We start from the raw sequence: 12,705 nt of genomic DNA, 5'->3' as shown, positions 1-12,705 counted from the left end.
TGGCTGGTCCTAGGATGGATGTGTTATCCCAGAAGAAGTGGTGTTCTTCCTTATCTGTATGTAATGTTACTAGTGAGAGAGGGTCATGTTGTTTTGTGGCTAGTTGATGTTTATGTATCCTGGTGGCTAGTTTTCTACCTGTTTGTCCAATGTAGTGTTTGTTACAATGCTTGTAAGATATTTTGTAAATGCCATTAGTTTTGCTTATTGGCTGTATAGGGTCTTTCAAGTTCATTAGCTGCTGTTTTAGTGTGTTTGTGGGCTACCATGATGTCAAGGGGTCTGAGTAGTCAAATGTCATTTACAAAATATTTCATTCAGTATATTCAGTTAGATTTGTTAAAAAAGGAACTTGCATATTTGTAAATTTTGTGACTATTGCCAGGTACAAGCACAACACAGACATGGTGAAGCTTGGTGGAGAAGAGGTTAGAGACAGACCTCACCAGAACCAATGGGTGCGATCTCCCTTGCATAGTTACCACAAAATCCTAGCTCATATAGGGTCTGGTGCTGAAAACTCACCAAAGAACCATGGAAATCACATGTTGTTAAAAAAAATTACTGAGCAGGATCACTGAGAAGATTGAAGAGGAAAACTTCAGATTCAAGTCTTTTCAAAACCTGCAACCTCTACCAGCTAGAAGAGAAGCAGGATCATGGGAAAACACGACCTGGAAGGTCCCCTCAATTTTCATGCCGTCCTAACTGGAAACATTTCACCTTTCATTGTCACTGGCTCAAAACCTGTTACTCCCTCCCTAACCTTATAGTGGATCCAAATCATATGGACAGCCATGGTTCAGACAAATATCATTCCAAAACCTTTCAAGGGCAACTGGGGACAGCCAATGGATGCTGTCCTTGCTAGCAACATGTACCAATGAAGAAATAGCAAACATAGAAGTAAATGACAACATATGGGAAGAAAGCTTTTGTCAGCCAATACAAAGACTCTAAAAATCCAAAATTACAGTTTACCAGCAAAGCATTTGAAGTCCTGTTTAATGGCTGGAGAAACAGAGAAGCTGCTGTTTGAGGTCGTTGCAAGGATGATTGTAGTGTTTGTTCTTTGTAACCATCTTTCCCAGAAGAGTGAAGCACTGTGTGCCTCAAATGAGATGGAAGAGAAGAAGTGTGGTGGCCATGTGCAGTGCTGAACTAACAGTGCTGCTGAGCTGTAAATATTTGAGCAGCAATTGCAATAGTTCTACCATCCCTGTTGAATCAAAGTCAATGCAGTTAGTTTCTCGTGGTCATTGCCAGATTAATGTGACAGAACTTTGGACATGGTTGATGGCACCATAGTTTGCACTCTGTGTCTCTTCAGCAAGAATAAACAATTATTGTTTCTACTGATCTGTTTCCTGCAACCTGTTTCCCTCCACCAAGTGCAGCATCCACATTCTGGAGCACATTCTGTAATGTTGTGCCATTTTGCAGTGCATCCTTCCCAAGTCAAATTCACTTGCAGCATGGCTACCAGCACCTCTTGTAGCATCAATGCACTTCAGGAAGTGGCTTAAAGGGCACGTCCCATCTGTATCAATGGTTCTGAGGTGGAGATGGTTGACAGAGATATGTTCCTAGGAGTGATGATCACCAACAATCTGTTCTGGTCAACCTAGATCAACGTGACAGTCAAGAAAGCAGAGCAATGTCTGTACCTCCTCAGGAGGCTAAGGAAATTCAGCATGTAAATTTGACTCTTAGCAATTTTTATAAGTGCACCGTCTGGAGACATTACAGTGTGGTATAGCAAATGCTCTTCCCAAGACCGTGAGAAGCTACAGAGAGTCGTAAACATAGCCTAGTACATCACGCAACCCAGCCTCCCATCCATTGACTCCACCTATACTTCCCGCTGCCTTGGAAAAGCAAGTAACATAGTCAAAGACCCCTCGCACCCTGGTTATACCCACTTCCACCCTCTTCCTCAGGCAGAAGATATAAAACTTTGAATACATGTACGAACAAATTCAAGAACAGCTTCTTGCTTGCTGTTAACAGACTTTTTGAACTGATATCTCAAATGTTAATTCTGATCCCTCTCTCTGCACCTTCTCTGTGGCTGCAACACTGTATTCTGCACTCTGTTCAGCTACCTGGTGCACTTTGTATAGTATGATCTGTATAACACACAAAACGTTTTATTCTATCTCCGCACATGCGACAACAATAAATCAATCAATCACTTTAAAAGGAGCAGGCTAGCCTTGAGTGGCACTCTGATAAGTCTATCCAATCAACAGTGCAGCTTGCACTGGCTTGATGCAACAAACACACAGCACAAGTATAGCCTGCTGTCTGCATTGCTGTGAAGGATTGCTGGTTAATTGTGCATCACAGACCAGCTGTCTTGCTCTTAGCTGGTCTGGCCACTGTTAATGGTTTTAAGTCCAGTATTTTGTGCCTTAGTACATTTACCTCAGTGAAGCACCAGCAAGGCCTGTGCTCAATCCTTTTCCTTTCTGCAGTGGCCTCAAAATGACTGCAACACAGAATATTGTTTGGTTTCACATCCGTGCCCACCACCATTGTCTCCTGAACTATAATGAATCTCCATACGTGATGACACCATCCTCTCCCAATATGTTTAACAGCAGTATCTTCTGCCACAATCAAACATATAGAAAAATAAGAAGATACAATCTTTACAGTAAAGACAAAAATATTTCTTATTCTTATCCAGTCAGGTAGCATCTGTGGAGAAATGTGAATATAGCTGACGTGACGAAAGGTCACCTTGAATGGAAATTTTAAATGAGATGTTTCTCTCTCTATAGATGCTGGCAGACCTGCTGTATATTTTCAGTTTTTTTTTGTTTTTATTTTAGATTTCCAACATCCACAGTGTCCGCCTTGCCAACACAATCCCCAACAGTCAGTGAAATTAGTTCCCAGAGAGCTGGTGTTAGCTATGACTGAAGGGAGAGATATAATCCCCAAACAACCACACTTTGAGATTTCTTTGTTGGATAGTTAATCAGGTCACGGTAGATTGGTTTACAATAAAAATATCATGATGGCTGCTTGGGAAGAAAGCATTAACCTGCATGAGCATGTGTTGATAATCATAGATTGGTTTTGATATTCCTTGTACTTAATGAAAGTACAGCCTGGAGTGAGCCTGGGGCATAAAGTCTTAAAGCAGAAGTGACCTTGACAGCTACTGTCTGTACTGTTATTATGGTGGAGTTTGGTTCATGGTCAGATTCCACACAACTCTTATCACTGTCTCCCTGGTGTATTTTAGCCTTGAAGATAATGGGTGTGCTACATTCATCTCCAGTAGAACCACATCTGTTTTTACTGCTCTTTTTCTTCCTTGAAAAACAGTGGTATTGTCATAGAGATCTTCACAGTCAATTTATTTATTTATTCTTTCACATCATGTGGTGTCACTGTCAAGGACAACATTTGTTGCCTATCCCTAACTGTCCTTGGCCAGCAGGAGCTGAGCCATTTTCTTGAACTGCTGCCGTTCATATTGTGTAAGTACATTATAGTCAGGAATTTTGACCCAGCAATAATAGAGGAACAGTGATGGGAATTCCAAGTGTTGCTTAGGGGAGAACACACAGGTTTTGCTTTTTGCACTCACTAGCTGCCATTGCCCTTCTAGGCTAGTAGAGGTAATGGGTTTGAAAGTTGTTGTCAAAGGAGGCTTGCTATGATGCATGTTGTATATGGTACATGCTGCTGCCATTGTCAATTGTCCTAGCTTGAGCCTTCTAAATGCTCGGCTTTGGAGAGTCACCATGTGAGTTTCTTGCCGTAGAATTCCCATTTCTCTTGTTCTTGTCACCACAGTATTTATATAGTTAGTCTAATTAAGTTTTTTTGGTAAATTATAACCCCAAGATCATTCAGCCATTGAATTTCAAGGAATGATGGATAATTTATCTGTTAGAGATGGTCATCGCCTGACACTTGTGTGGCACAAATATCACTTGCCACCTATCAGCCCAGTACATACATAAGTTACTAAGATGCCAAATCAATACCTGTAAAATATTCCACAGATTCACTTGAAGCACAGGCTAAAAGAAATTGAAACTATCTACAGTGTGTATCTTTAAATGTTTTCCACACAGAAACTAGCAATACTAGTTTGTCAGAGTCCAACCTGGGAAATGAGTTGGGCTGCTTTATGCTGTTATTCATCTGGCGATTATGAGATTATGGTAAATCTAACTCATGTTTACAGTGAGAGTTGTTGCACGCACCAAGTTCTGCATGAACCATCAAAGTGCATGGGTATGCATTATAGTTAGAGATCAGTGTGTGCAATATCCATTCCTCTATCTCTGGTGGATCATGATTAGCTTGCTTGCAATACCAGTTTAGAACCCCCAAAATATAAAAGAGACAATTGATGGAATTAAGATACTTTGATTTTTATCACTCTTTCATGTCCTCTGAACATTCCAAGGTGTGTAAAAGCACCAAATTCTTTTTAAATCACTGTTTGATCAGCAGAACTAATGTACAATTCACACAACACGATTCTATTAAAATACAATGAGATGAATTGGAAGTAAATGCGTTACTGTAATATTGGTTAAGGGACGAATGTTGGCCAAACTACTAACTCCTTGCTCTTTTCATCAGAAGGTGGGATGAAATTATTCTGGCTGTTTGCCGTGACATGGGAAAAGTGAATCAGCATCCTGCTTTACACCATGGTTGAGTTTACATATCCATGGATCATTAGGTTGTTGTAAAATGAAGTAGCAGCTGTGCATCACCCACTGTGAAGATCAATCTCATGCCCCATATCACTTATTATATCCACCTCAGGCAACTTGCTTTAAAATATGGGCCATAAGGTGGTACCTCCAATAATGTAGCAATCCTGTAATACTACACTAAAGTGAGTAGATGATTACTTAAATTATGTTCTTAAATCCTGGAGTTAGGTTTGAACATAGACATTTCAGAGGTGAGTATGAACCACTGTATTAAATTTCACATTGGAATCTAGACAACTATTTTAAAATTCACACCGCATGCAGTATTTCTCAGAATGTACCCTCATCCACATTAGTTTGAATATACTTGTTCTCCTTCATAACCAGACTTAAACAATTACCTTGGATATACATTAGGTGCTGCAAGAACAAATTAGGACACAAGATTATGCAATCCCTAGAAGCAATACAGTGATGAAAAGTCTTGAACTGCATCATCCGAATGGCATTGGGGAGCTTCGAGGCAGGGTGGCAAGGTAAGACTAGAAAAACAGGTTCCTTGACTTAACATGTCTGACTGCTTTCAGCCAACCATATGCAGATAATTGGGGAATGAATCAGGTAGTGCTCTGTCTTTTGTGAAGAGAAATTTGCTGGGTGGATCTGTGAAATGTTTTACATTCCTTTTTTTTAGAAACACTACCAAATATCACAAATGATAAACTGAGGGTCAGTACTCAAGACATTTTGAACAGAAATTACTTCTGGCTCAAAAATCTCACTTCCAAATTTGACTGCTGAACACTGATTTTTCAATACATTCTGAAAACAAAGTGTAAGAGATGTACAGAGCATCGAGTGAATTTTCAGTATCACTCACATTTTCTAATCCCTTTGTGATTTTCCTCCTCCATCCAAGAGGACGTGCCCAGTTAGTGACCCACTGACTGTTGTGACTCTCTGTAGTCAGCAGGTAATTACCCAATTCCAACTCAATGTCACTGCCTCAGTATGGGAATGAAGGTTTAAGCAGGTAACCACTCTTATCTTTTGATGCTTGCTGCTGAAGTCCATTGATTAATGCATGGAAGAAACGACTTGCTCTAATAATGTCAAGCTCCACTTGGTAGCACACTGGAAATCAAACCCTGTTACCCCTGAAGTCATCATTTGATTAAAGTACTCCCGTCCTGGCACCCTCCCCTGCCACCATAGGAATTGCAAAACCTGTGCCCACACCTCCTCCCTCACCACAATCCAAGGCCCCAAAGGAGCCTTCCACATCCATCAAAGTTTCACCTGCACATCCACCAATGTCATTTATTGTATCCGTTGCTCCCAATGCAGTCTCCTCTACATTGGGGAGACTGGACACCTCCTTGCAGAGTGCTTCAGGGAACATCTCCGGGACACCCGCACCAATCAACTCCACCACCCCGTGGCCTAACATTTCAACTCCCCCTCCCACTCTGCTGAGGACATGCTGGTCCTGGGCCTCCTCCACTGTCGCTCTCTCACCATCCGACGCCTGGAGGGAGAACGCCTCATCTTCTGCCTTCAACCCCAGGGCATCAATGTGGACTTCACCAGTTTCCTCATTTCCCCTTCTCCCACCTTACTCAGTTCCAGCCTTCCAGCCACCCCATTTATCTCTCCACTGTGGAGGCTTCCTGCCTCTATTCTTGATGAAGGGCTTTTGCTCGAAACGTCGATTTTCCTGCTCCTCGGATGCTGCCTGACCTGCTGTGCTTTTCCAGCACCACTCTGATCTAAACTCTGGTTTCCAGCATCTGCAGTCCTCACTTTTGCCGACCACAGAAAACATGGACCAGACTTCTATACTTAACAGAAATTATTATTTATTACAAGTAAATAGATTCTAACCATAGGTAAGCAACTAAGAACTGTCGATCCATAAATCTACTAGTTAAACCTCTAAAGCCCTTCTAAAACTCCCATACATACACACATAGATACACACACTGACAGACAAAACAAAATGATGTTATGGGTGGAGGTAAAGAAATCTGGGAAGGCAGTTCAATGGCCCCTGTCCACAGGGTACACTGAGATGATTCTTTTGCTTGGCAGGATGGACTTGCTGTTCTGAAATCACTCTTCACTCACTTTTCACAGAAGGCATAGATAATTGGTATACTAACTGCAACAACTTTTAGTTACTACTTGAAAGCCACAGTTTACAACAACTGGTGAGGGAAAATAAACTGGCTTTCTTCAGGCTTTAGGATTTTTCTTATTGCAGAAAGTCACACCATTTCCCCTACTCTGAATGCTTCTGTCAGTAGTATTCACACCCATAATCTGTTTAGCTACCCAGAAGCCAACCATATAGCTGTAGGAAGGCAGATGAGCTTTCTTATCAATAGCTGGTCACAATTCCACAAACCAATCAGTTACTTATTGTAGGCCAAATCTCACTTTTTACACCTCTCCTGGTGCCAGCCCTTCTGCAAACAGCCCATCTGATTGAACAAAGTAGCAGTATAAACATCACTTACAATGAGTTTTGGCAATATGCAGCAATCATTGGTTTTTAAACGGTTCTTCTAATTAGATTAGGTTAGATTCCCTACACTGTGGAAACAGGCCCTTCGGTCAAACAAGTCCACATCGACCCTCTGAAGAGTAACCCACCCAGACCCATTTCCCTCTGACTAATGCACCTAACACTATGGGCAGTTTAACATGGCCAATTCATCTGACTTGCACATCTTTGGACTGTGGGAGGAAACCCACACAGACACGGGGAGAATGTGCAAACTCCACACAGACAGTTGCCCGAGGCTGGAATCAAACCTGGGACCCTGGTGCTATGAGGCAGCAGTGCTAACCACTGAGCCACCGTGCCACCACAGTCAAACATAAAGAAAAATGAGAAAATACAGTCTTTACAGATGGCAAAAATATGCTGGAAATACTTAGCAGATCAGGTAGCGTTGGTAGAGAAATTTGAATGGAGCTAATGTGATGAGAGATCACTATGAATGGAAATTTTAACTCTGTTTCTCTCTCCACAAATGCTGAATATTTCCAGCATTTTGTTTTATTGTTATTTTAGATTTCCAATATCCACAGTGCATCAGACCTTTTGAACCTTGGATTCTCCCTCAAACAAAAGTGTCTGACTTCAGCTTAGAGATTCCAATACCTGGACCAGCCCAGAACTAGAACTAAAAGCATAATAAGAGAATTTCTTTCTCTTGGAGGGTTGTTTGAGTCTAATATACTCCTCCCCAGAAAGCAATGAAGGCTGGGTCTTTGGACAGAATGTAGTGGAATTATCGCTAGACTATTAATCCAGGTAATGCTCTAGGAACTGAGGTTCAAATCCTACCGTACCAGAGTTTAATGATGACCGTGAAAACATTGCCAATTGTCAGGAAAAATAATTTGGTTCACTAATGTCCTTTAGGGAAGGAAAGCTGCTATCCTTACCTGGTCTAACCTACATGTGACTCCAGACCCACAGCAATGTGGTTAATCTTTAACTGCCCTCTGGGCAATTGGGGATGGACAAGTAATGCTGGTCCAGTCAGTGAATCAATAATGAAAAAAAGTGGAGTGGGTGGCCATCCTATATCAATGGCTGTCAAGGTGACAAGGTGTCAAGGTGACATCTGTGTTGAACTTTTGTGCAATTGGCTTCTTCCAGTTGGAGAAAGTGAGGTCTGCAGATGCTGGAGATCAAAGTTGAAACTTTATTGCTGGAACAGCACAGCAGGTCAGGCAGCATCCAGGGAACAGGAGATTCGACGTTTCGGGCACAGGCCCTCACAGGCCCTTCTTCCAGTTACCTACTGGGACTTGTGTGGGACCTCTCAAGGTCGTTACCAATGCAATTTGTGTCAGTTCACATTACTTCATCTTGTTTCCCCACAAGATCAGTGCTATAGCCCAAACAGGAGGTTTTATCAACATAGCTGTCTTCCACCAAAGGGCAGGGTGTACACACATTGAATTGAGATTGCTGTATCATAAAACAGCTGAGTTCATCAGTAGAAAAGGATTCCATTTCATTAGTGTGCAAGTCATCTGTGATCATCCGTACACATCTCAGACATCTGCACAGATTCGCTGGGAGCTGCTAAGATGCCTAGGTCCTTGAGAACTCTCATGTTCATCATGCATGGATGGCTACAGAGGGTCAACGGATACTCTGTGCAAACATGGGTGATAATTCTATCACGCAACCCCTTGACAGAGGCTGAACAAAGATACAACAGAGCCCACTCTTTGACCACAGCATGTTGGAACAGATTATACGCTTCCTGAAGATGAGGTTCTGTTGCTTGGATTAGTCTTTGGGGTCATTATGGAATGGTCCAGATAAAGTGTGCTATATAATCCTAGCATGCTATGCTCTGCACAACTGGAACAGGTTGGGTGCGGGGATATAATGGAGCCAGTAGAGAAGGAGCAGTCTTCATCTCCTCCTCGAAGGATGATGTAGACATTGACCAGGAAATTCTTCACATTCTGCGTGATACAGCAGTGTCCCAAGCCGGGTAGGACTTAATTGATACCTGGTTCCAGTAAATCAGAGCTTGGGCAAGTTGATCTGTCATTGGTTATAGGATTCACAGCACTCAACAGGCAAACGGGTGTTTTTGTTTTTGTTCCAAAAGGCAAATGCAGCTTGTTTGTTTACTTTCTGTTAACTTTTGTTGCTGGTGAATAAAAATGGCTGCTTTGAAGCATTTGAATGCTTTCCTGTTTGTGATGATTTTCCCATTGAACGATGACAAGATGCTTGGCTACACTGGGCATTGAGGAAAGAGTAACTGTGATTTAGACAAGACTCTGAGATGGGATGTGGCTAAGGATGGGTAAGCAGTGTAGCTTGCTGCTTAGACATTGCTGTATGTTGGATTGTGCGGTTGAATGTGCACTTAAGTGTCAACCATGTCACTGATGTGCCCTGAGAAGCATTGGTTTTGTGGCTGTTGGATTATTTGCATTGTGAAGGGCAACTCTAGACTGACAATACTTGACCAGATGCATGGCTGGGATGCAAAGATGGTGCCACCACCGGTGATCCTGGGATGTGATATATTGGTGCATAGTTAATGAGGCAGATTTGGGATGATAGTGCAAGAAAACTCACTAGGTCTTGCAGAAAGAAACCCTCCATGGAACTTGTGAAAAAGAAACAGCTATTTCCAGTAAGATTTAGCTCATTAAATTTACACAAGGCTGAGTTTTATAGATCTTTGATAGACAAAGATTTCCAGGCTTTTAGGGGACAAATCAGAAAGTGGAGTTGAAACCACACATAGATCAGACATAATATTATTGAATGACAGAGCAGACTCTAAGGACCGAATATATTAAGAGTTGAACATGTTAGCATGCTACAATTTATGAAGAAAGCTGGGCTGAATGGTCTTCTTCTGCACTGTCATAATTCTGTGATTCCATGATATAATTTTCAATCACAATTTTGAAAACATTTTAGGAAAAAAATGTTTTATCATTAAAGCTCCTTACAATTAACCAGTCCTCAGTTTTAACTGCTCCTTCGAAGACAAGACAATGCACTGTACACTTTCAGACTCCATTCCCAACAGTTTCAGATTGAAACTGAGCTGTATCCTGTTCCTCACTCTGTTTAGCATCTTCTTCTCCATGCACCTGACCTTTATACATGTGGGAGTCTACTTCTACATTAGATGGACAGCAATCCCTACACTCTATCAAGACTGAAAGTGAAGACAAAATACAGTACATTTTAGAGAAGTTCAGAGAATTCTATGCTTCTACAAACTCTACACTGATTATACTGTTAGTCACTCTCATGGAAATTCAGATACAAAAACTCAACGGTTTTTTCCCTCATGTTTATAACTTGTTCTTTCTGAATACAAGCATCAAGAAAACCATGTGGTCATGGGACAAGGTATTGAATCTCTGCCCTTGATCACACTTCAAGCACCTCTGGTGTTTACCACGTTCAGCTACTTTGGCTCTATGGTGGTACATAATTTGTCCACTGATGCAGAAGTTGACAGAAACAGAGCTACCATCTTTAGCCAACTTAAGAAATGTGAGTGGAATAACATGAAGGTGACCCAATTTCTTTATGACAAGGTAGCCAGAGCCAGATGTCCAGAGGGATGCCCATAGCTCCTCTTCAAAAAGACTTATAAACACTTGTTATTGCACCTGAGAGACATTAACTGATGACAGGTGGGTTGGCATGTACACCACAATGACCAGCAGCTGTAGCAACTTGACAATGTTGAAAACAATAACCCTGAATGACATTGTGTATCTTCATGTGTGGCATTGGGGTTTAACCTCTATCTCAAGGATTGGCTTCTTAAGGCATTAGCAAAGGGGTCCTGTCTGAAGACACCCCAGCTAAAATGGTCAGTTTACTCTGTAGCCATGATGTTTCATAGAGCAAAGGATGCCGATAACATTTTTAATTACTGATTTAATGTAGAATCATAGAATCCCTACAGGGTGGAAAGAGACCATTCGACCCATCAAGTCCACACTAACCCTCCAAAGAGCATCCCACCCAGACCCTATCCCTGTAACCCCATTTTTACTACAGCTAACCCACTTAGCCTGCATATCCTTGGACACTATGGGGTAATACAGCCAATCCACCTAACTTGCACATCTTTGGACTGTGGGAAGAAATCGAACCATTTGGTGGAAACCCTTGCATATATTGGGAGAATATGCAAACTCCACACAAACAGTCACTTAAGGCTGGAATCAAATCTGGGTCCCTGGCATTTTGAGGCAGCAATGCTAACACTGAGCCACCGTGCCACCTAGAAAATATGCTCAGACCTTTGGAAAATTTAAAAATTATTCTTAAAATTTAGTAACGAAAGAGATGAGTATTATTTCATTTATATCATTGCATTTGCATTAATTATTGTTATGACGACAGTAATGATTACAGACATACTTATGCTGTGGTTCATTTGTTGATGGGAAACGACACTAAACTAGTTAGTGCTTGTTCTACTCACTTTAGCTTAATATCAAGCTGAGAATGGAAACTTTCATCTTGGCCTCAGCACTAAGGTGAAAGTGCAGGCTGCTGCCCAGTACTGAATGTGCTGGAAGAATTGTGCCTGTGCTTCGCATGTTTTGGAAAATCACTGGAGCACTAGAGACAGATGAAGCTACAAACAGCCACCATCCAACACTTGAAAAATGATCTCGACAGTACAGTAGCTATTTCCCTATAGATATTGTTTTACAGGTCTAACAGATAATGAAGGATATCATGTGACTCTGCCTGTTTCCTCCCATAGGTGTGATGCAAGCATTGCCAAATTGACAGCTGACATGATATCAGTATATGAAGGAATTCAGAACCTGAGCCAAGAGCAACAAAGAGCAAAACTGACCTTGGAAGCCAAAATAAAGGATATTGAAGGGCAGGTTAAAAAACTATAGCTCCTAAATTTATGTACAACATATGCTAAATTGAAAAGCACCACTAAGTCGAAGGTTGCTTCATAATATTTTTCTAAATGTATAAAATAATCGATGGCAGGATAATTTTTTGCAAAGTAGCTGTAAATGGATAATGTGTGTACTTGGTCATCTGAATTGTTTCTGTTAATTTATTTTTGGCTTGCAGAAATATTCCTTAACATTTATTGTGCAATTGTGATGTATTTTTCCAAAATTTTACACAAATGGTATAAGTTCCTGTAGACCTTTCAATAAATGACCTAAGGATTTATTAAATTAGGCAATCACACTCTATGTGAAGTCCATTGAAGTAATTTTGTTTCCAAAAACTACTGGAAATATTTCCCTCCCCTCCCCTATCAGCATTCCGTAAAGACCACTCCCTCCGTGACTCCCTCGTCAGATCCACACCCCCCACCAACCCAACCTCCACTCCCGGCACCTTCCCCTGCAACCGCAGGAGGTGCAAGACTTGCGCCCACACCTCCCCTCTCACCTCCCTCCAAGGCCCCAAAGGAAACTTCCATATCCGCCACAGATTCACCTG

At 41.5% G+C, this 12,705-nt stretch overlaps 1 protein-coding gene across 1 annotated transcript in view; it reads left to right on the top strand.

Annotated features, from left to right (window-relative positions):
* Positions 1-4,136: 4,136 nt before the first annotated feature.
* Positions 4,137-12,705, top strand: part of LOC122540849 (protein FAM81A-like) — a 29,014-nt gene continuing 20,445 nt past the window's right edge. Inside the window, exons 1-3 of the mRNA XM_043677064.1 lie at positions 4,137-4,187; positions 5,112-5,230; positions 11,993-12,122. Coding sequence (XP_043532999.1) covers positions 4,137-4,187; positions 5,112-5,230; positions 11,993-12,122 — 300 coding nt within the window. The remainder of the gene's footprint in view (positions 4,188-5,111; positions 5,231-11,992; positions 12,123-12,705) is intronic.

The sequence above is a fragment of the Chiloscyllium plagiosum genome, chromosome 36 (assembly GCF_004010195.1).
Source record: "Chiloscyllium plagiosum isolate BGI_BamShark_2017 chromosome 36, ASM401019v2, whole genome shotgun sequence".
NCBI lineage: Eukaryota > Metazoa > Chordata > Chondrichthyes > Orectolobiformes > Hemiscylliidae > Chiloscyllium > Chiloscyllium plagiosum.
This window is presented reverse-complemented; position numbering and strand designations above follow the sequence as displayed.